This window comes from Esox lucius, chromosome 10 (assembly GCF_011004845.1).
Source record: "Esox lucius isolate fEsoLuc1 chromosome 10, fEsoLuc1.pri, whole genome shotgun sequence".
NCBI lineage: Eukaryota > Metazoa > Chordata > Actinopteri > Esociformes > Esocidae > Esox > Esox lucius.
In genome coordinates this window covers 29,241,567-29,266,114 of record NC_047578.1, presented here as the reverse complement: position 1 = coordinate 29,266,114, position 24,548 = coordinate 29,241,567, and the positions used below count along the sequence as shown (strand labels likewise).

Below are 24,548 nucleotides of genomic sequence, written 5' to 3'. Positions count from 1 at the left end.
AAATACTCAGAGCCAGAGGGTATCAAACTCTGACATCTCGCCTCTTTGTTTCATCATCGTTTTCGGTACTGGTATGTGCAGCTAGACTTTTTCACAACAGAAGTTGCTTGCATGTGTTTTCCTGAAGCAAAGCAGTATATCACATAGTAAGGTGTGTTTGATTGAGCTAGTTAGCAACATAATTCCTCACAAGGTTGTGCACAAGCAGGTAAAGCATACATTGGTCCTCTTTCTCATTGATTTAGCGATCTAGTTCCTGTTTCAAACAAGGTTGATGATAGATAATGACCAAACATCTTACAGCTGTTTTTTATGCAGTATTTTAGCTAGGTAATTTACTAATTGAGCTACATGAAGTTCGCTAGCTAGTTGATTAGTGCTGTGCAGCTAACAAAGCTGTTTTAATACAGGCTATAGCTCACTCTTCTAGCATCAGTCAAGATGAAATCATCTAAGAGATTGACGACCAATATTAGGACATTTAAGTAGAGTAATCAGAAGGTCTATCAGTTATCTACCAAATTCTTTAATATTAAAACATTTTGTCACGCTGTGATGACGTTCTACATGTTTCACTGTCATCGTAATTCAGCCTACACGACTTGGTGCACCATGTCTCAGCAGGATATTCAATTGTGTAAAATTTTAGAATTCAGGAGCTTTACAAAAATGTTTCACCCTGTATTTTACAAATTTAAATGTCTAAGTTTGAGATTAGACACTCTGAGGTACTTATTCTTTTGTTTAGTTGTACATTTGCTCCTTATACATCTTTCATTTCTCAAAACATTTATTGACTGTCTGGTTTCTACAGTGAGCTGTTTCTTTTTTGCACTTTATGACCTAATATTGACCTCAACACCAGTCTACCGCATACTTTGGCAACTCAAAAACACAAAGACCATATAAAGCTTAACTTATCAAACCAAATAGCTTTTAGTGATATTCTAGTACCACATTAGCAATTTGGCATGATCACTCAAGGATAAGGTGTTGGAGTAATGGTTGTTGGAAATGAGGCATGTGTAGATTTAATCAAAAAGACTTAAATAGTAATGTTTTTTACATCATTGATGTCCCGACTATACTTTGATCAGTTGAATCATTGATGAATAAAAGTAAAAAAATTTCCTTTCAAAACAGCAACATTTGTAAATGATTCCAAACTTTTGGCCCACAGTGTATATATTTTTTCTTCTTGTTAGATTTCAGATCAATTCCATGGTTTCAATAATATGGTTTCCATGAAATGTATTTCAAATTGACTAACAATATTATTTGTTTTATAGATGCCACGCAAACCAGGATTTATGCTGAGTGTTTTGTGCGTGTCTTTGGGTGTGCACAGTGTGTGACTGTGTGGAGCCTGTCCTTGACTGTGTGTGTGTGTGTGTTCATTCAGGTGGCTCTAAAGTTAGAGTGAAATTTGTAATTGTAAATTTCTGTGTGATTCCCAATTGAGCCAAATGTTGTTGAGCCAGTGTACCTGTAATTATTGTAAGTTGCTCTGGATAAGAGTATCTGTTAAATGACTCAAATGTATACTTGTACCTATTTTTTATATTAATGCATTTGATTTGTGTCTGTATACACATCATTATTTGTATTTACAATGTTCAAAGTGGAGTAAAACAAAAATTGAAATGTTTTCCTTTATTAGGAACTTGATAAATTAGCAATAAAAATGATTTATCATAACTACTCAATTCTGGTATTGGTGTGATTGTTATTTTTGTACAAAAGTAACTTCTCTAATTTATTACCTATATTATCTAGCTGGGCTAGTTTTAATATTATTTTTAACTTAACCTTTCAAATAGTATTTTCCATTTTCATTGTGAAGCTTAGAAAAATTTAGCTTTTCACTATATTAGATATCTGTGAGTGTGACATTCATCTACTGTTTTCTTTTATTACACTGATGCTGAGAATGTTTTGCTGTTATAATCTAAGCCATTCCGCAATCAAAGTCAATTGACAATGTGTGTCATTAGGGTTTCAACAGTATGCCAAAATCCTATTATGTTTGTTCCAGTTCTGTAATATTATTCTTCTGGCAAAAAAACTGTCCTTTTTGCAAATTCCTGTGAGTTAAGGTGTAAAGGTGCCCAAATTAATATAGTAAAGCATCATCATGCAAATCAGCGTCATGTTTTTTTTTTAAAGTTCACCACACCCATCCCTTTTGACATAGTCTTGGAAATCAGTCCATAGGTGTATCTCCTCACTATGACATTTTTTGCCACTGAGACCCAAAAAAATCCCCATCATGGATTTTCAGCCATCTTATTTATTTTGAAAAACACTACTCATATGGCAGCAAATGACCAATCTTGATGTAGTTTGACATTTGGTCAACCAGACCAGTATGTAACATACCAGATCAGTATGTAAAAAAACTACATGGGGTCACCATTCAACAGGAAAAAACATCCTTCCATCAGGTTAATAGCACATTATGTAGGCTATGATATCTATTTTTAAGGGAGTTTATCTAAATCAGAAATCATAACTGTAATTGCAATATTTGTCAAAAAAATTGCGATTCGATATTTTATCCAAATTGTGCAGCCCTACTGTGATGTATACACTTACTCTTCCTAAAAAAACACGTGGATTGATACATTTGTGAACAAAACTGACCGGTAAACACAGGAAGTACCTGTTAATTTGAAATGAGAATTATAACGCGAATATTAAAACTTTATTTAGGAGGAATAAAAAATTGTCAAGTTCTTTGAGGTAAACAACACCATTATCTTAGTTTGGAAGGTTTTAGAGTAGTTTTCCGCTTGCAATGCAGTTTTGCGATACATAAGGTTTCCATTCATGAATTTGTACAACGCTAATAACGCTAATTACTGACAGAGCCAGAGTAATGGATTGTTTAAAAAAATTATTATGTGCCTTAAGGAACAATTCTGGATATGGGGACTGTCACTGAAATATGATTTTTGGACAAACTATCCCTTTAACAAGACACACCTGTTAATTGAAATGCATTCCAGGTGAGTATCTCATGAAGCTGGTTGAGAGAATGCAAAGAGAATGCAAAGTGTGTGCAAATCAGTCTTCAAGGCAAATTGTGGCTACTTTTGTATTTACCATATGAAATGTATTTTGATCTGTTTAACACTTTCTTGATTAATACCGTATGTGTTATCATCTTCATCCGCTTATCAGGAATGGGGTCGTGGGGACAGCAGCTCCAGCAGGGGACCCCAAACTTCTCTTTCCCGAGCCACATTTGCCAGCTCTGACTGGGGGATCCCGAGGGGGGTCCCGAATCTCTCCACCTAGTCCTGGGCCTACCCCGAGGTCTCCTCCCAGCTGGACGTGCCTGGAACACCTCCCTAGGGAGACGTCCTGGGGGCATCCATACCAGATGCCTGAACCACCTCAACTGGCTCCTTTCGATGCAAAGGAGCAGCGGCTCTAATCCAAGTTCCTCGTGGATGACTGAGCTTCTTACCCTAAGGGAGAAGCCAGCCACCCTTCTGAGAAAACCCATTTCAGCCGCTTGTACTCGCGATCTAGTTCTTTCATGACCCAGCCTTCATGACCATAGGTGAGGGTAGGAACGAAAATTGACGGGTATATCGAGAGCTTTGCCTTCCGGCTCAGCTCTCTTTTCGTAACGGTGCGGTAAAGCAAATGCAATACCGCCCCCGCTGCTCCGATTCTCCAACCAATCTCCCATATGTGTTATTACACTTCTCAAAAAATTATGGGAACAAGTAATCATCACAGTATAACACCAAGTCAATTAAACTTCAGGGATATCAATCTGTCCAGTTAGGAGGCATTAGCGATTGTAAATCAGTGTCACCTGTCCACCATTTGCACCCTGGTGAGAGCAGGTTCGCACTAAGCACATGTGACAGGCGTGAAAGAGTCTAGAGACGCTGTGGTGAACATTATGCTGCCTGCAATCATCCAGCATGACTGGTTGACGGTGGGTCAGTGATGGACTGGGGAGGCATATCTTTGGAGGGTCACACAGACTTCCATGTGCTAGCCAACGGTACCCTGACTGCTGTTAGGTACCGGGATGGAATCCTCAGACCCATCGGCAGACTTTACGCTGGTGCAGTGGGCCCTGGGTTCCTCCTGGTGCAGGACAATGTCCGGCCTCAGGTGGCCAGAGTGTGTAGGCAGTTCCTGGATGACAAAGGCATTGATACCATTGACTGGCCCTCACATTCCCCAGACCTGAATCCAATTGAGAACCTCTGGGATGTTATGTATCGTGCATCGACGCCGTCAGGTAGAGCCACAGACAGTCCAGCATCTCACTGATGCCCTGATCCAGGTCTGGTAGAAGAACCCCCAGGACATCATCTGCAGTCTTAACAGGAGCATGCCCAGATGTAGGGAGTGCATACAGGCACATGGGGGCCATACACACTACTGAGTTGCCGTGATGAAATTCACAAGTTGGAACAGCCTGTGATTTCAATTGTTTACTTAGATTTTCGGTGAGAGTTTGAATCCAGCCCTCAATTAGCCTTTTGCTGAGCCCCGCCCCCCTTAGTTACTGTTACGTCCGACAAACAAATAGCTACGTCCGACAAACAAATGGTCAAACAAGACCAGCGCGACAGATTGCCATGATGGGAGGAGGTATATACAAAATATAAAAATACGCAATGAAGGAGACACGATCGAGGCTAATGCTTTACAGGTCTCAAGCGAACTCTGATAAACCCCATGACCTGTACCTCAAATGCAACCAGCACAGCCTTGTGGACCAGTCATGCTCTTGCAGTGCCGGGTAAGTTCTCTTTCATATGTTATGGTCTATTATTGTCTATTGTAAGTAGCTATTTTGTTAAAATACAAGGGTATGTTAGCTAGCTAAACCTACATGTGCGTCAAAGCCATTCAAAGCTAACTAACATTTCTCTGTTGTTTTGAGAATAGCCGTTTTATGTTCATAAAATGCTACATGAAAGATAAAAACTAAATTATTTAAAGTTGCTTGTTGGGGCGCTATGTTTGACTTTGTTGTAAACTGATGAAAAATAAATTTGGGGAGCTCAAAGACCCAACACAACAGCAGCTATTGTAGCTAGCGTTAGCTAACATGTTAACTAATGTTGGCTAAAGCTAAAGGGCTCGTTAATCTTAGCTTAGAGAGTAGGTTAACATTCTGGCAATGATATCCATGGTAATCATAACTTTGGTCCAATTTGTGTTCTTGCCTCTAGTTAGTAGATCTAGACAACATGGTAACTAGTTAGCTGTTAGCCTTACCTTTGGGCAGACGTATTTATGCTTCGTAATGTTGGACACATTTAACTGGGAGTGGGGCCGTCCATTGGGAATGGAAAGAACACAACTCCTCCAGACAATCTCTCGGGGTATCTAGTGTCTAATTTACAAATGCCATGGGCGCATCGCTTCACCATCTTGCTTGAAGTCAATGTTTGTCGGACCTGCTCACATGGTAACGGTTGCTATGATGTGTGATTGGACAATGGCCATTTTGGGGGAGGGGCTGGCAAAAGGTCAATTGGTTGGTGATTTCGTTTTCCAGTGACTGTTGTTACTTCATTTTGTTCTCAACGAATTACACAATGTACAGTAAAGATTTTGACCTAACCTGTTGCCTCCACTGAGCTGCAACTGTCCCGGCGCCGGGACACAAAACGTTTATGCCACAAAGTGTGCAAAGTGTTGTAAATATATGTTTTTTTATATAGGCATACTATATATGTGCAGAAAGCTTAGAATCTCGTTAATCTAACTGCAGTACACATTTTAAAGTAGCTATTATGGCGACAAATTCCTATGCAAGTGTTTGAGAATAGTCAACATTATGGCACCAGGCTAGCTAGCCATCTTCTTCTGATTTCTTATCTTGATGGTCCCAGAGATATAACCAAGCGTCGTTTTGTTTGATTAATTCTGTTTTTATAATCCAAAACGATTCATGTTCTCCACAGCATTGTACAACAAAATCCAACTTGGAGCAAAACTATTCATGATATTCAAACATTCCTAGGTTTTAACACCGAAATAATTGGTATTCCTGAAAAGAACAGAGTCTCTAGCATTTAACAAGACATAGTTTATCCTTCTGCGTTGCCTATATGCTTTGCACCATGTAAGCAAAGACATGCAGTCTGGCACCGGTTATGTACGACAGCATGTCTTTGGTAGCATGTAACTCCTTCCAATGATGACCAATGGATTTGAAACTCGCTAGGTTTGGAGCACACGAGCCACACTTTACGGCAAATGTCGAACGATCACCATCAGACGCACACACAGGACACACCAACAGTGCGCACCACCCTCACAAATCTTCAACCAAACTGGACTATTGCGCAAGACGCACAGCTGTCGCTGCTCACGAAACTATACTCGGCATTTAAAGTTTAAATGGCTACTCCTGAGTGGAAAAGCAACATAGGAGACCAATTTGGACCAGATTTTTGGAAGAAATCATGGACTGTGAGTCAAGCAACTTGGTGAGTACAATAAGATAGATTACCCAAGACATACAATGTATTACCATTAGCATATTAAGCTATGTTAGGCTATGTTATGCTATGTCATATAGTTTCTGAGCATTTACTGCCAATTGGGTCACGTCATCATAGTAGATTTCAGTTCATAATGTCCTTATATGTAACCAATTGTCTGTGATTTGGCTATGACACTTTGTGGCTGTTTCTTATGGCCTATTCATCCCCATATTTTCCCCTGAATAACCAACAGTGATTCAGGAGGTCCCTCTGGCTCTTGACCCCCACAATGACAGCATCATCTGACTGGCCATTTCAGAGATTTCCCAGAAGTCGGTAAGTCTCCCCCTTCTTTCTCCTATTTCCTTCTACTCTTTTCCTTTCTACTCCTGCCAACTGTTTGCTTACTATCTATGTGTGTAAGGAGGCATAGATACCAGATATGATCTAACATCATATGTGGTGAACTAACATATGATATAAACACCACATATGATGGTAGATCACCACATAATATGCAAACACCACATATGATGTTAGATCAAATATGATGCAAAAACCACATATGTTAGATCACCACATGATGCAAACACCACACGTTAGATCATTGGACCCGCCTCCTTGTGGTGCTTCCTGTTAGTACCTTTATGAAGGAAAGTAAATTTTTCATCATGTATAACATTCCTGGGAGTGTGTAACCCTTATATTAATCCCCTTTTCACTGTTGTATGTTCTGTGTATGTATGAACTTGAAAATTCATAATGTGTCCAAAGTGTCCAATTTGGCACAAAGTGGCCAAACTGGAAAGGACACTTTGGGCTTGCTTTACAAATGACTAAGTAGATCATTTAATTTTATATTAAATGGCCATGAAACTTTACCCAGATCCTGCTGACATCTAGTAGATCAAGTGGAAAGTTCCTTCAGGTTACTAATCCATGTTTGGCCTTCCCCACTGCAACTCAACTTTTACAAAGAACGCATGTTTTTGGTTTGTTTTTTCTTCTGCCAAATCTATTGTGTTATACTTTCCTGCATTAATTAATAATTCCTACAAACTACAGAGTGTCTCCTTTCAAATGATACCAACATTTTCTTTCTACTATATTCAGGTCATGAGCTACAAGCATTTAGATTTGGGTACATCATTTTAGGCAGAAATTTCGTTTTTTTGCCCTCTCTATATTTCTTTCATCAAGACCAGATGCGTTATTTAAGTGTTCCTTAATTCTTTAATTAAGGAACACTTAATTAAAGAATTAGTGTATTTAGTTTTGATTAGTAAAAAAAAGAGAAATACCCTTGTGTCTAAACTTTTTACTGGAAATGTACATAATTAAATAATAATCCCCCAGTTGCTCAGAATTTGAGAGAAATCAATGAATCTAAGAGTAATAGCAAAGCAAAAATCTCTCACTACTCCATTGTGTACTCAAGACCCCACCCAACACCCAACCCACCTTGAATTCCTTGTTGCATCGGAACAATGGCAACAGGTTTCCCTTTACACCAAATGACTCACCAGGCGATATGATCGGAAGTGTTTACATTGGCCCAAACCATATCTTGCATTGCTTTTCTTTTTTTTTTTTTTTTTTTTTTTTTAAAGCTAATCAAGGTAATTGCTGTTAGAAAACCTCAAGCAACAACATCTGGGGGTGGTCCCTCCCCTTCTCCCTCCTAAATGAGGCTTAGAGAGAGAGGAGATCAAACCAATGCTGATCTTTGAGGGGACAGTGCAGCAGCCTAAATGGCACATGGTACATTTGTGATTCATTCCTCTGCTGAACAGGCAATGGAAAACTCCTGCTAATGTAAATCTGCCAAGTTAAAAATAAACTGCATTAATGCGCTCCACATGTGGTAGTCTGGCAGGATGGGGTATATTTTGACGGCGGGGGGAAGTAAGACGGAAGGGAGGGAGTAGTCCTGGGTTTTCTTGAACCAAGTGGTACAGAGTATGGGATGGAGCATGCACATACACACACACACATACACACACACACACACACACACACACAAACACACATGTTTGTTTTTGTGAAATGTGGGGACCAGAAAAACTAAATTCCATGCTCCCTTGCCCTAACCTTAACCTTAACCCTAACCCTAACCTTAACCTAACCCTAACCTTACCTAACCCTAACCTTAACCTCAATAAAGTAACATTTATGGCTAAACTTTACCTAGATATAATGGATATAATGAAAAATTTCCCCACAAGTCACCTTGTTCAGGTTTTAGTATAGTTGTGGGGACAAAATGTCCTGACAAGTCACAAAAACAAACACACACTCACTAGAGCCAACACACACATACACAAGCATAATAACACACATCTGTATCTGTCCTCTGTCAGATCCAGATCCTACAGTACCTTGGGCCTTTTCCATAAACACCACCTTGGAGTCATGCTGGAAGTTGTGTCCACTGAGGAGCATTCTCTCTCCCCCAGGAGCAGGGCATGTCTCCAGGGTCTGCTTATCCACCAGGGGCAGCTCCTGGGCTGATCTCTGGGCTGTAGGAGGTGGACAGACACACAGTCCTGAATACAAAATCTAAACAAACCCGTTCCCCTTGCAACCCTGAGCATCCAGACCATTGTGTCTGTAAATTCTTGAAGAATCCTTAACTCTAGCAACGTTAGTAGCCCTAAGCATTATAAACTGAACATAGGGGCTGCAGAACTTGGTGTCATTTATTACTATATTTTGTTATTGAATACTTTTTCTCATATTATAGTTTTTCCAGAAAATGTCTTGGCAATCATTATGATACTTCACCATTACCTCCTGAGTCCTGGTTAACTTTAATTGCTGCGAATAGTGTAATATTCTTTAATAAAAGTAATATGTTCATAAATGAAAAATCTATCTGGCAAAACAATTTTTCCAACAATTATTCTGACAGTATAGAAAGGAATCGACTAGGTCAATATAATTTTTGTGGCATCATGTCAGTAACCAGCAGCATCCTATTCTTAAGAGCTGAGATCATAGTTTAACCAAATTTCTCATTTATCTCATTGCATTTAATCTCTGTGATGTGATTCTCCATCAGAAACCCATGACATTACCAGATCTGTTTAGATTTACCAGATCTACATTACCAGTTTTACTGCATTACGAGGTCATGATGCACAAAATGCAAAATATTAAATCAAGTTTACACCACCTGTATATGATATATATATTATATGTATATAAAATACTATTAGAAATATTCTTTACAATAAAAACCCTTTTCTTAGCAAAAAGGCAACCACAAATTTTGAAGCACATGGTATGCCTAGTAAAGGTACACTCACAGCATTCAATGGGGTTTGATGCAACCTGCAGGGACAATGTCCGTCCAGTAGGCTGGTTGATGTGAACACGGAATACCATGCGAACGCGTGTGTTCTTACGCCCGATGTCCGTCTCACCCTTTCTCAGCTCAATGTCTGAGTTACGAAGTTTCAGGATGCCAGCACAGTCAATTCTACATAAAAACAGAATACAAACTAAGTTAGACCTTTGAGAGGATATCAGCAACAGTGAACAGATTTTTTAAAATCTGGGACAATTTCGTTTTTGGTATGGAACTACAGTACAGGCCAACAGTTTGGACACACCTTCTCATTCAACGCGTTTTCTTTATTTTCATGACTATTTACATTGTATATTCTCATTGAAGGCATCAAAACTATGAATGAATGGAATTATGTACTTAACAAAAAAGTGTGAAATAACTGAAAACATGAGTAGTTAGTGTAGGGTATAATGTGTCAGAATGGTGATTTATGGGGGGCGGGACTTCCATATTGATGTGACAGGTGGGTGGGACTTCCGTTATGACGTATGTTAGGGTGGGACTTCCTGTATGATGTATGTTAGGGTGGGACTTCCTGTATGACGTGTGTTATGGCGGGACTTCAGGAGTGACGTATGCATGTCCGGTGACTTTGTGATTCATGATTACATTGATGTGTCAGTGTTTGATGTTTTACAACGCCTGATGAGCAAACCAGACTAGTGTTATAACAGGTGGGTTATGTTTGATGATTAACAAATGGGGCTTAGAGTTCCGGAATGTTAATTAACAAATGGGGCTTAGGGTTCCGCAATGTTAAATAAGTGTCAGCGGTAAGTTGTTTGGTGTTCAACAAAAGGGTGCCAGGGTTCCAATGCCATGTGGTACAGATGTAAACTTCCATGTTTTACAATGTGGTTGTAACATGGTGTTTTTCCACAAGCACAGAGTTACACGTGAGAGACATGCTTTTTCTGTAAGATATAAAGAAGGGGGGGGGGGCGAATTACAATTTTGGATAGTTTCAGCCCATCTTTCAATTTAACAAGAGATGGGCCTTAAGGTGATATCTGCCCTGTAGTAATGCTCCCTCATTAACCACTAATACAAACTGTAGTATCTGCAGGTTAGAAATCATCCCGTGTCTCACGGTTTGTAGTCCAACACAGCACTACAGCAAACTAACATTGCATGAGCAATGCTATTATTTTAAAGGAGCATCCATGGCCCGGGCCAACCACACATTACGCATAGGTGGATTGTGTCGCGGTTTGGGTTTTAAAATATTGTTATAAATAAAAACAAGTGTATGTATAAGCAATGGTGAGTTTTGTAATAAAAATGTTTAAGTAAGCATTAACTTCTAAGTTGCATTAAAGGGCAAAACATTACAAAGTTACCCGCAAGGTAGCGTATAAATTTGCATGAACAACGGCAAATTGTTGACAGGTAAGGATATGTTATTTCAGGTAATTAAAACATTTGTAAAGCGTCTTTTGAAATTGTACAACAGAGATCAACGCAAGATTGTTTTCCACACATTGGTAGAAATGTTTAATAATAGTTGGTTAAAAACGTTGCGTTGGTTAAAAAAAAAAATACAGACATTTGAACTTTTTAAGAATGTGTAAATACATTTTACGATTGCGCAATCCATTCATTTTTAGCTGTCTTTCATATTGCCTGTTTAAATCTCCGGTTTAGGTTGAGCGGAATGAACACCGACCGTGTTTGGTAAACACATTTTTGGACCTCCAAATCTTGGTAAGTAGACTTTTGACATTATTGTTAATCAGCTTTAATTACCTGTATACGCTTGTTAATCCTATTTGTATTTAGTCCAAGTGACCAGCATCTGCGTCAGTTGGACTGGGCGGTTAGACTGTGATCTTACACAACCTGAGCAGATACTTTTTTGTGTAAGTTTAATTATTTACAGAAATGTTTAGTCTTGCTCTAAAGTGTTATTAACAATTATGACTATGCATACTGACCCTTGGTACAAGATTCTATATTCCAACAGATTGAGGACACCCGGGTGATGATACAAAGTACATTACCACAATGGGTTCAGTTACGGACACCCTTCCTTGTGGCTGCACAGCGTGAGGGGATTTTTGTTTTGTTTTCTTTCAGGCTTGAAAGCTGAAGGTAATACAGCCAACTCTTCAAAACTGCGCTGTATGTAAATGTATGTTTGAGTTAGAATATTTAAAACTGAAAAGTGGATTGTTATTTACACATTAAACCAGAAAGATAATGCTAACAACAGACCAGACACGGAACAGCCAACAACCTCTACACATAATCAATCGACCACACCTCAAAATACAAATGAACCAACCATTACTTTGTTACACAGCGATGTGCACAATAATCCTCAGATACAAGGCTTGTTAACCGAGCTTAGTAGCCCCCATATTTCACACGATCTAGTTGACACTCCTTCGAGCTCTCTGATGCAAACTCAGTGCATCAGTGATGGCGATGTTAGAGTTATACAACGTAATGCGTTTGACAATGTTGAATTACGACAGTTGATAAATTTACAAAATACTGGTGAAGTTGGTGATTTTGGCACATTCTACGCAAGTATTATGGCAGGCTTGGATACTTTGATTGTTAGAGCTTCAGACTTTGTACACGGGCCTGGTGATCGTCTGCAGATTGAGGTAATTGGTGAATCTCTGATAGACCCCGTACATGTGACCATGAGAGCGGATGAATATAATGAATGCACGTTTGTTAATGTACTTGAAAGTGTTATGCAGAGTAATGCCGAGATTATGATTGATGAATCACAAGAACTGGTGATACAAATTGTCAAAAACGTGAGGGTGGTGCCCCGCGACGTAAAGCTCAAACATTGTTGATAGATCAGATTATCAATAAAAAAAGAAGACATTTATATGTGGCTGTGAATAATGATTCTCCGTGTTTTTCTGTTTGTTTGATGGGTATGTTGAACCCACAGTACACATATCCTGAGGCCCTGGTTAGTGGTCGTGAGTTACATAAGGGTGCTGGTTTAGCATTAGCTGATTGTGTGGCATTCACAGATATTGTTCGGTTTGAAGAAATGACAGGGTGTAAAATTGTTGTCTTTCACTGAACACGGGATGGTCACTTTACCAAGTTTCAAAACAGCGAGGACGCCCACCCTAGAACTGTCTTTATCGTTACACGATAACCATTTCTACGGCATCATGAATCTGAAGGGTTTTCTGGGTGTGTCTTATGTCTGTGACTGGTGCTATACCAGTTTCAACACACGTGGTGATCATGGTTGTAAACATAGCTGTAGTGTCTGTCTTCATGAAGATTGTCATACCCAACCCCGTAACACAAAGCAGTGCCCAGACTATAAACGGATATGTTATTCAGATTTTTGTTATAGCCAGCATAAACGTTTGAAGCACCACAAAAGTGTGGATTGTTGGTTTAGTAGGTGTGACCAGAAGAAATACTGTGTCGATTGCGGCCGTTATTACAATGTTAGTATTACCAACTATAAAGCGCACAGGTGCATGGCTAACATATGTCACAATTGTAATGTGGATCTGGCGGTTGAAATGAATCATCAGTGTTTTATAACACCCTCCAAGCCCGAGGACCCCAGTGAGCGCTACATATTTTATGATTTGGAGACAATTGCCAATCCGGTGAATGGTGTACACACTGCAAATGTTGTGTGCGCAATAAGCTTTGATAACAAGACGTGGTGTTCAGCCGGAGATGGTTGTGTCACTGCTTTTTTTCAAAAGTTTAGGCAACCGAAATATAATGACTACACATTTATAGCACACAACTCTAAAGGTTTTTATGGTTACATCTTGATGCAGTACCTTGCTAACAATGGTATTGGCATGACACTTATTGCTAATGGTAGCAAGCTCATGATTTCTACAGACCGCACATTCAATCAGAGATACATTGATAGTTATTGCATTCTACCTATGAAGCTGTCAGCCTTGCCACATGCTATGGGTTTTAAGGATTTGAAAAAAGGCTACTTTCCTTACAAGTTTAACATCAAGGAGAATGAGAACTATGTTGGCCCCCATCCGGAACCGCATTACTATCGTGTGAATACCATTATGGCTAAAGAAAAAGATGAGTTTTTGCAATGGTATGCAACTGTTTCCGCAGACCCCTTAGTCATGCAGGATGAAATAAAGGCTTACTGCGTGAATGATGTGGTCATCTTGAGAGAGGGTTGTATGCGCTACAGACTCGAGTTCCTGGAGTGTGGTGGTGTTGACCCATTCTGGTCAATTACGATTGCTTTGGCTTGCATGAAAGTCTTTTGCAACAGATTCCTCACCAAGGACACCATTGCATTGGTCCCCTCAGACAACTACAACCGTTGCCAGAAGACATTCTCAAACAGCTCAATCCAGTGGCTTGAATATGTGGCCTCCGATGAGAATATATCAATACAGCACGTTCACCCAAAGTGTCATTGTTCAACAAGCATCAATCCAATGACAAAGATTCAGTATGGGTTGATGCACCAGAAATGGTTGACAAAGCTAGAGGCTTTGAAAGAACAACACAACGTACATGTTCAATACATATGGGAGTGTGAGTGGAATCAGCTTAAAAACACATCTGCAGATGTCAAAGCTTTCTTGAAGACATTTGGTGCTCCAGAGCGCCTTGACCCTCGGGATGCTCTTTTTGGCGGTCGTACTAATGCGATTCATCTGAAGTTTACGGCTCGAGAAGGGGAGACTATTCAGGAGATGGCCTTTATCACCCTGTTTTACCACACAGGGTTGGCGGTAAGCTGTTCTTTCCATTGTGTAGATTATGTGCAGAGTCTGAAAACCAGGTAACTGATTGTTCACATACTGATTCAGAAAGATCTTTAACTGGTACCTGGGTTTCTATTGAGCTGGTTAAGGCTGTTGAGAAAGGTTATCGCATTGTGGAAATATTTGAAGTCTGGGATTTCACCAGGACATCAGATGATCTTTTTGCAGATTACATGAGAACATTCCTGAAGCACAAGCAGGAAGCTAGTGGCTTCCCACCATCTGTGGTTGACGATGAGGCTAAAGACCGGTATATCCGTGAATATCATGAAAAGGAGGGTGTGCAGCTTGACAAGGAAAACATTGTTGTAAACAGTGCTAGGCGATCTTTAGCTAAATTGGCAATGAATAGTCTTTGGGGTAATATGGGTGAGCGGACTAACCTTATGAACACAATGTTAATTACAGATCCGGAGGAGTTTGCCACTACCTTTTTTCCAGTGAAATAGATGTTGGTTATTTCTCGTTCATCTCAGACACTGTTGCGATGGTACAGTGGCATTACACAAAACAGACACCAATCAAACCACGTAACGGCAACATTTTTATTGCCGCGTTCACAACCGCTTATGCTAGACTCGAGTTGTATTCACTCTTGGAGAAGTTAGATAGACGTGTACTCTACACAGACACTGATTCCGTGATCTTTGTCACACACCATGGGGATTGGGTGCCCCCACTGGGCCCGTTCTTGGGTGACTTGATCAATGAGTTACCGGATGGTGACAGCATAGCTCAATTTGTTAGTGGTGGGCCAAAGACATATGGTTACAAAACCGTTAAAGGTCTGACCTGTCTCAAAGCAAAAGGCATTACGTTCAACAGCTACAACACAACCATTGTTAATTTGGAGACGCTGACACAACTGGTTGATAACTTTGTACGGGGTGAGGGCGGTGATGATGATCATGTCATTGCTAATGCAGACACAATTGTTAGAGATAAAAGAACATTCACGTTAAAAAACCGGGTAGTGTCTAAGCGTTTCAGAGTTGTGTACAACAAGCGTGTACTGCTCCCTGATTACAGCACAATGCCTTAATCTAAGGCGCGGAAATATACCCTTAACCGAGTCACAGCTCCGAAAAGTAAAGAGACAAAAAGCCAAAATTATATACATGTCTAGAAAGAACACTTCAGTCGCAAGGAAAAGAAAAACCATCAACCAATCTGGAGGTTTTCAACTGCCGTTACTAAGCGTTGCAGTTCCATTCTTAACCAGTCTAATTGCATCGAGACAGGGTTAAACAACATGGAGCATGCTCAGAAAATGTTTCTGGTGCCACAACATCAGTTAGAAAAACTGTGAGAATCCAAAACGACTAGCACCGATGTAAGACAATCTGTTGAAAATTATTTGGACTCATCGATTCGCAATATACTGTTGAAGCCTGATATGGATTTACATGAGAAAGCTAAAAGATACTCTGCCATTTTACAAAGATTTTTGGCTGTTGTGCGACAGGTGGAGCTTGATACAAACACACTGACTTTAAGTCTACCTGGGTCTGAGACAGGGTCTGATGTAGTAAACGTGACTGACACTAAGCAAACTGTTGACCGAAATGTTGACCTTGTTGATTAAATTTTGGATAATGTGCCTGCGAGGCGTAGAAAGAATGTTGAATATATTCTTAATAGAATGCACAGGTCTAAAGATTTGACTTCATGGAATTCAAATGGTGAATTTGTTTTCAAAGGAGAGCTAATCAAGGGCTCGCACCTGTTGGATCTTGTTGAATCACCGTTGGGGTGGGGGGTGTTTTTAGAGGCCATGGCATGTCTCAACATGCCTTTTACAACTATTCCAAATGTGCATGTAAGACGTAAAATCAATTTGTGTAAACAAACGTCTGATGACCCAATGGATGATTAAGCCACACCACCAGCAACTGGTTTTCAACCAACCAAAGCTTTCTTTGAACCCCCTACCACGGACCCCACAAAATGGCTTCCATTTGAATGTGTTTTTATTTTATGCTTTTTTAATCATTTGTGATTCATTGTATGTTTGTTTTACCTTGAATAAATGTTGAAAAATACTTTGTAAACATTGATGTGGTTTTACAAATGTTTTTATTTTTGAATAATAAAGTTGACATACACTGTGAGAACTGCTCCCTCTGCTGCTTCACCTCCCCCTGCAGCGGACGGGCTCCGGCGTTCGACGTCACCGGCCTTCTGACACCATCGTCCATCTCATCATACTTTTCACCTGTGTCCTGTTTAACGCACCTGTTCCTCATCCTCATCATGTGCTACCACGCCATTCGGCTGTTCCACCTGCGGCAGGGGACGAGGTCGGCGCAGGAGTTCGCCCTGGAGTTCCGGACCCTGGCAGCGGGTTCGGGGTGGAACGAGCGGGCTCTTATCGACCACTATCGGTGTAGCCTTTGCGAGGACGTCCGGAGGGAGCTAGCTTGTCGAGACGTGTCCCTCTCCCTCGACCAGCTGGTAGACATTTCCATCCGTCTCGACAACCTGCTGGCTGCCCGAGGACGTCCCGGAAGAGGCCCACCCGTTCCACCCTGCCAACCAGACACCGCCGTCCCCATGGACCTGGGGGCGGCTGCACTGCCGGGCAGACGTCGGGGAGGACAGGTGCGGAGTGCCTCCAAGAGGAGGCGAGGCCGTACAACCACACCGCACCTCCCTCCCCGAGTCGAGAGGCGATAGGCATGGCACTTCCGCGTCACCCCAGGTAGCACATGCCCATTCACCACTTACCTCTTCCCTCTCTATGTGCACTGTCCCTGTTATGTTCCCCGGTTTTCCGTTGCTTTCCCAGTGTAAGGCGCTGGTAGACTCAGGCGCAGCTGAGAATTTCATGGATAGGTCCTTTGCTCTGCGTTCACGCATACCACTTCAGGTCCTCACTACCCCCCTGCCCGTAAGAGCTTTGGACAGCCGGCCACTAGGGTCAGGTTTGGTCACTAGATGCACTGTTCCCCTCCTTATGGTTACCGGCGACCGTCACAGCGAAACCCTTGGATTCCATGTCATCGACTCACCCACGTTCCCAGTCGTTTTGGGTTTCCCTTGGTTGTCCCTACATGACCCCGTCATCTCCTGGTCTAGTCAGAGTCTTTCGGGGTGGTCGCGGAAGTGTCAAGGTAGGTGTTTGGGTGTTTCCGTTGGCTCGACCTCGGTGGAAAGTCCAGACAGTGCTCCCGCCGTGCCAATTTCCCCCGAATACAGGGACTTGGCTGCGGTTTTCTCCAAGGCTAAGGCCACTGTGTTGCCGCCACACCGGCCGGGGGATTGTGCGATAGACCTCATTGACGGAGCCGCACTCCCAAAGGGTCACGTGTATCCACTGTCCCGCACCGAAACGGAGGCTATGGCCGCATACGTTAAGGAAGCGCTGGAACAGGGTTACATTAGGCCTTCCAAGTCACAGGTCTCCTCGAGTTTCTTTTTTATGAAAAAGAAGGACGGTGGTTTGCGCCCGTGCATCGATTATCGAGCACTGAACAAGATCACCATTCCGTTCCGCTACCCTCTCCCTTTGATCTCTGCGGAGGTGGAGAGGATGCACTGGGCCCGCTTTTTCACCAAATAAGACCTCAGGAGCGCCTATAACCTGGTGCGTATCCGGAAAGGGGATGAGTGGAAAACAGCCTTTAGTACCACGTCCGGCCACTATGAATATTTAGTGATGCCGTACGGGTTGATGAATGCTCCTTCAGTCTTTCAGTCCTTCGTCAACGATGTATTCCGGGACATGTTGTGCGAGGGCGTGGTGGTGTATATCGATTACATCTTGATTTACACTGCCACCCGCGCCGAACATGTCTCGTTAGTGCGCAGGGTGCTTGTTAGACTGCTGGAACATGACCTGTACGTGAAAGTCGAGAAGTGTCTGTTTTTCCAGTCGTCTTGTGTCCTTCCTGGGAAATCGCTTTTCCAGCACAGGTGTGGCTATGGAGGAGCCTCACATTGACGCCGTGCGTAATTGGCCGACCCCAACCACGGTAAAGGACGTGCAACGTTTCTTAGGCTTCTCGAATTATTACAGGAGGTTTATCCGGGGCTTTAGCCAGGTCGCGGCTCCGATCACCTCCCTTCTGAAGGGGGTGGCGTTTGTGGAACTGAAACACCATTTCACCACCGCTCCGATCCTGGCCCATCCCAACCCGTCGCTCCAGTTCATCGTGGAGGTGGACGCGTCCGACTGTGGGCTTGGTGCCATCCTCTCCCAACGGACGGGGAGTCGTAACACGCTCCGTCCCTGTGTCTTCTTCTCCCAGAAGCTCAGTGCGGCGGAACGAAACTACGACATAGGTGATCGTGAGCTGCTGGCCGTGGTTCGAGCCTTGTCGGCGTGGCGGCACTGGTTAGAGGGGGCTAAACACCCTTTCCTCGTCTGGACGGACCACCGGAACCTGGAGTACATGCGGGCAGCGAGGAGACTGACTCCTCGCCAGGCAAGGTGGGCTATGTTCTTCACCCGGTTTGTTTTTTCTCTTACTTACAGGCCAGGGAGTAAGAACGTCGGGGCCGACGCACTGTCCCGCCAGCATGACACGGAGGAGAGGCCAGTGGATGACGCTCCCGTGCTCCCAGAGTCGTGCATCGTGGCACCGGTGGTATGGGAACTGGACGCAGACATCGCTAGAGCGCAGCGTGACGAGCCCTCTCCGCCCACATGCCCTGAGGGTCGTACGTATGTGCCGGCGTCTGTCTGTGTCCGCCTCATCTACTGGGCGCATACATCTCCCTCCTCCGGTCATCCTGGCATCGGGCCAACGGTGCGTGCCCTGGCCGGTAAGTACTGGTGGCCCACTTTAGCCAAGGACGTGAGGGTGTACGTCTCTTCCTGCTCGGTGTGTGCCCAGAGTAAGGCACCCCGCCACCTACCTATGGGCAAGTTGCACCCCTTGCCCATTCCACAACGACCATGGTCCCACCTGTCGGTTGATTTCTTAACTGATCTTCCCCCTTCCCAGGGCCAAACCACCATCCTGGTCGTTGTGGATCGGTTCTCCAAGTCCTGCCGCCTCTTGCCTCTGCCCGGCCTTCCTACTGCCCTACAGACCGCGGAGGCCCTATTTACACACGTCTTCCGGCACTATGGGGTGCCCGAGGACATCGTGTCTGACCGGGGTCCCCAGTTCACGTCCAGAGTATGGAAAGCTTTCATGCAGCACCTGGGGATCTCGGTCAGCCTGACCTCGGGCTACCATCCCCAGTCCAACGGGCAGGTGGAGCGGGTAAACCAGGAAGTGGGTAGGTTCCTCCGGTCCTACTGCCAGGACCGGCCGGGGGAGTGGGCAGAGTTTCTGCCTTGGGCTGAGTATGCGCTCAATTCTCTGCACCACTCCTCCACAGGCATGTCACCGTTCCAGTGTGTACTGGGTTACCAGCCGGTCCTGGCGCCCTGGACGGCGAGTCAGACCGGTACCCCTGCGGTGGATGACTGGTTACGGCGGGCAGCGGGCACATGGGAGGCGGTGCAAGCCCGCCTCCGGCTCGCTGTCTGCCGCCAAAAGGTCTCTGCGGACCGCCACCGCAGGGAGGCCCCGGTGTATCGGCCGGGCGACCGGGTCTGGCTCTCGTCCAGGGACCTGCCCCTCCGCCTGCCCTGCCGGAAGCTGGCCCCGCGGTTTCTGGGGCCCTTTAAAGTCCTGAGGAGAGTCAACGAGGTAACATATCGGTTACGCCTTCCCCCCGACTACCGTATTAACCCCTCGTTCCATGTGTCTCTCCTCAGGCCGGTGGTGGCTGGTCCCCTTCAGGGGTGTGAGGTGCGGGAGGTTCCCCCTCCCCCTCTGGACATCGAAGGGGCCCCGGCGTACTCCGTCCGCTCCATCGTCGACTCGAGGCGCCGGGCGGGGGGCCTCCAGTACCTCGTGGAGTGGGAGGGGTACGGCCCGGAGGAGCGGAGCTGGGTTCCGGTGAAGGACGTCCTGGCTCCCGTCCTCGTCCGCGATTTCCATCAGTGTCGTCCGGATCGCCCTGCTCCGTGTCCCCCGGGTCGGCCCCGGGGCCGGTGTCGCCGCGCGTCAGAGGGGAGGTACTGTGACAACTGCTCCCTCTGCTGCTTCACCTCCCCCTGCAGCGGACAGGCTCCGGCGTTCGACGTCACCGGCCTTCTGACACCATCGTCCATCTCATCATACTTTTCACCTGTATCCTGTTTAATGCACCTGTTCCTCATCCTCATCATTTCCCCCCAGTTTATATGTTCCCTCTGCTCCCCCTGTCTTTGTGTGTAATTGTCTCTGTTTGCATAAGAGCAGTGTACGCTTCCGTTTTCAACTACATTTTGAGTTCTCGTTATTACATTAAATACTTTGTTCTACCACGCCATTCTCCTGCTCCTCCTTTATCCGCCCCCCGAAGACGTGACATACACGTGATTGGCTTTTCTATTTCTTCAACAACCATGGCACAAATAAAACGTTTCACAAGATTGAGCATGTTGTATGCAATTAAACATTTGCTTATCATGCTTACTCTGGTACATCTGAGCTACTAGATGTACCAGAGACTAGGGCATAATTTTCTCGTAAATCATCAACATAAAAATACATAAAATCTTTATAACTCAGACCTTTTGTCATTAGAAAGAGAAAGAACACACAATGCTGTCCACACGTGGTTGAAACCAGGTCCTGTACTTGTTTTGAACTGTATTCCACATTCTCACAGGTTTTCAGAAAGGCATTGATTGACTTGGGAAAATATGTAAAATCTTCCAATGCCATCATCTGTTATGTAAATAGCCAGCCAGTGCTCCCCAGGGTGATTGCTTGGGTGTGTATTAACAATCATCATTGATGAAACATCTCGGACAGGCACCCTAGGTAGTTGATCGTTTGCCAGCACACCATAGAAATGGGTCCTAGATGAAAATTGGTTCACCACACTGGTCAACTCTGCGGTATTCATTTCCACACAGTTTTCCTAATAGTAATCAACCATGACTTGTCGCCGGTTTGACACTTCGATAATGGAGTCAAAGATTGAATAAACAACTAAGTAAATTGTGTGTGGTAGTGGTTGTCTGAACCTCATCTCAAGTCGTACATTCCCTGACTTTATCAAGGATAGGTGCTGACCACATTCCTCGTCTGGCGCTGTAGATATATTGATTGAATAAGTTGTTGAACTGTTGTGACCAATGAAGCAAAATATTAGATGTCTGTATCATAAACGGAAACTGAAAACAGAAAACAGGAAGTCTTAGGAGAGCAGACAGCCTGTCTTTGACAAAAACAGGAAACAGGTTAACGACACACACAGTCTCACAGACAAGACAGAAACCACAAAGGGCAAGAGGATGCTTGTACTGCATTTACACATATAAGGTATAGAACATAAATTGGACCAATGGCACACTTGCTTTGCTAACTTAACGGCTCTTTCTTTTGGGCGTATTTGAAGTATAAATAATGCTGTATGACTGTTGATCTTCGGACATTGTGGGGCGACACTCTGTCTCCAGAAGCTTCTGTAATAAACGGATGATACGGAATTGGTATTGACCTGACTCCTGGTGTGTTATTCTCCTTTTCATCAAACCAACTCGGGGAAGTGTTAGACTTCAACAATTTTGGGGGCTCGTCCGGGATGGAATAAGGAGAAGAAATTTGACTTGGTCTAGTTGACCTCTACGGGACTCACAGGTTCCAGTACCGGTACATCACAAAAAAGGTAAGCAGAACTCTGCATATTGGCTGTGAACTAAATTGTGAACCTGTGAAGAACGTAGTGGGACTGGTGTAAATTCAGGAGGGTAAGGTAATTGGTTATTGTTCCGGGGTTGACTACCCCCCCCCTCCCCCACCTCGAATATAACGTGTGAATTAGAATCTCACACATAGATAAACATTAATAAGGAGATGGACGGGGAGTATGAGAGAGAAGTAGATGACAATGGGTGGGGTCCAGGTACGGGAAAGTGTAAACAATTGGGAATACAGGTGGGAAATGTACTGACAGTTGTAGGCAGGATGGACCCAATTCAGAAAGAAAAGGAAGAGATAGAAGAGAAATTGCAACAAGTGGTGAGTGAGGCAGGATTAAGGATGGAGGGAAAGGAGACCATTACATGTTATTTTGTGGAATAAAGAGAAGGATTGTGCCAAAAATCGAGATAGAGTTAGGGACAAAAAAGAAACAGCAAATTTGGTCAAGAGAGGGAGATATAGAGATCAGGAGAAGGCATGGGAAAAGCACAGAAAAGAATGGTGTAAATTAGCAGTGTGGTGTCGGGGTGTAGAACATTTGAACAAAGAGAAAAAGGAGCAGAAAATTAAGGAGGAGAAAAAGGGAGGAGAGATAGAACCCCCAGCATATGAAGATGACCCGGTGTCGCCTAGTGCACCGCCCGCACCACTGTATCCAGTGTTACGCTTAGAAGAAGGGACATTGTGTTTAGACCCAGGGGACCGCGAGCCCGTACCTCAGTTGACTAGATAGCAAGATAAGTAAAAGTTGATTAGGAAGGCAGAGTCAGAGAGCGAGACAGACACTGAGGGGGAAGTGAAACCGTTTAAGGCAAGGGCAGAGAGAGAGTACGGGAGGTATGAGGAGAGAAGAGAGAAGGGGAAGAAACTAGGAGAGAATAAACAGGATGAAGTTAAAGGGGCCAGGAAGAAAAGGTCAGGTAGTGCTAAAGGCAGGTTAGGTGAGGACACAAGGTCAGGGTCAGACGATAGTGACACAGTGAGAAAGACAAAAAATAAGCAGAAAAAAGGAAATTCACATAGAGGCTGGTGTTACTCACGGGGAAAGCAGTAGGGAGATGGACTGACTCAGACACCGAATCAGACTGTGGAGATTGGGGCAAGGGAGACTTAGATGTAGATCCTTTGCCGTGTTCGCCCCCACCAGAACAAAAACTACACCATGACGCATTAGAATCGGTTCAAAGACTAAAAATAAAATGTATACGCGGTCACAAGCAGGGGAAGCTAGTTGTGCTGGGTTTCAGCAGCCTCTCTTTAGAGTGGGAGGCGGCGAACCGCGGTATGGGAGACGTACAAGCACTGGTAGATAAATTACCCCCGATGGGAGAGGGAGGTGGACTTTGGTTGGCACAATTTGATAAACTCACAGCTGGTCAAATGTTGGCACAGGGGGACTGGAGGGCAGTAGCTGCCCGAGCCATGTCCGCCCAGGCTATGACTAAGATAGAAAAAGGGGCCGCCACTAGGCGGAGCCCTGACGACACCCCTTTCAGTCAGGTGGTCGGGCTCATAGCCACGGCCCTGAGGGAACGATTTCCCTTGCCCGCTGGCGCCCCAGTACCCAAGTTACCTTGGGAAAAAGACCAACACCCTAGACAGTATTTAGAAGCAAGAAACAAACACACAGGGCACCACTCGGGGAAGGGAGGTCTGCAGCAGGGCGGTCTTAGAGGGAATTCCTGAGAAAATAAAAGAGGCATTGATGGCTAACCCAGATTTGCCGGGGAGCGAATCACATGTGTGGGAAAGGCATGTATACATCATTTGCAGAGAGCTAAGGACGAGGAGTCAGAAAAAGAGAAACAGATAGAGGAACTGAAAGAGAAACTGTTGCACTTACAGCTGGACGAGGCAAAAGCGAGAGTGAATGAAGGGAGAAAGAGACAGACAGATGGCAGCCCTAGGCTCGAGAGAACCTGATACACCCGACTTATACCCTGTTCCCACATGGGCACCCCAACCTCACGGTGGCCGGAGGGCATTCACCGCGCCCTATCGACCAGGGACTCCAAGGGGAGGTTTTGGTAGGGGGAGGGGGCAGGGTAGAGGCAGAGGGGCTCCAGGAGCCCAAGTCCCATACGGAGCCTGCTTTACGTGTGGTGACCCAAACCACTGGTCCAGAGAGTGCCCACAGGACGCTGCAAGGGGCAGAGGATACCCAAACCAAGGGGCAGCTCCAGTTCCCAACCCACACGCCGTCCCACCACCTAGTGCACCTGGCCAGTACCCACTCTCATATGACGGAGGGTGGGACCAGGAATGACGGTCT

General features: G+C 44.2%; 1 protein-coding gene across 2 annotated transcripts in view; it reads right to left on the bottom strand.

The window, feature by feature from the left end:
• LOC105031624 (nuclear factor of activated T-cells, cytoplasmic 1) overlaps nt 1-24,548 on the bottom strand; it is a 130,797-nt gene that overhangs the window by 79,771 nt on the left and 26,478 nt on the right. For both annotated transcript variants that reach the window (XM_029122952.2, XM_029122953.2), the window contains exons 5-6: nt 9,782-9,954; nt 8,852-8,992 (exon numbers count right to left, since the gene is read on the bottom strand). In XM_029122952.2, the coding sequence (XP_028978785.2) occupies nt 8,852-8,992; nt 9,782-9,954 (314 nt within the window). The remainder of the gene's footprint in view (nt 1-8,851; nt 8,993-9,781; nt 9,955-24,548) is intronic.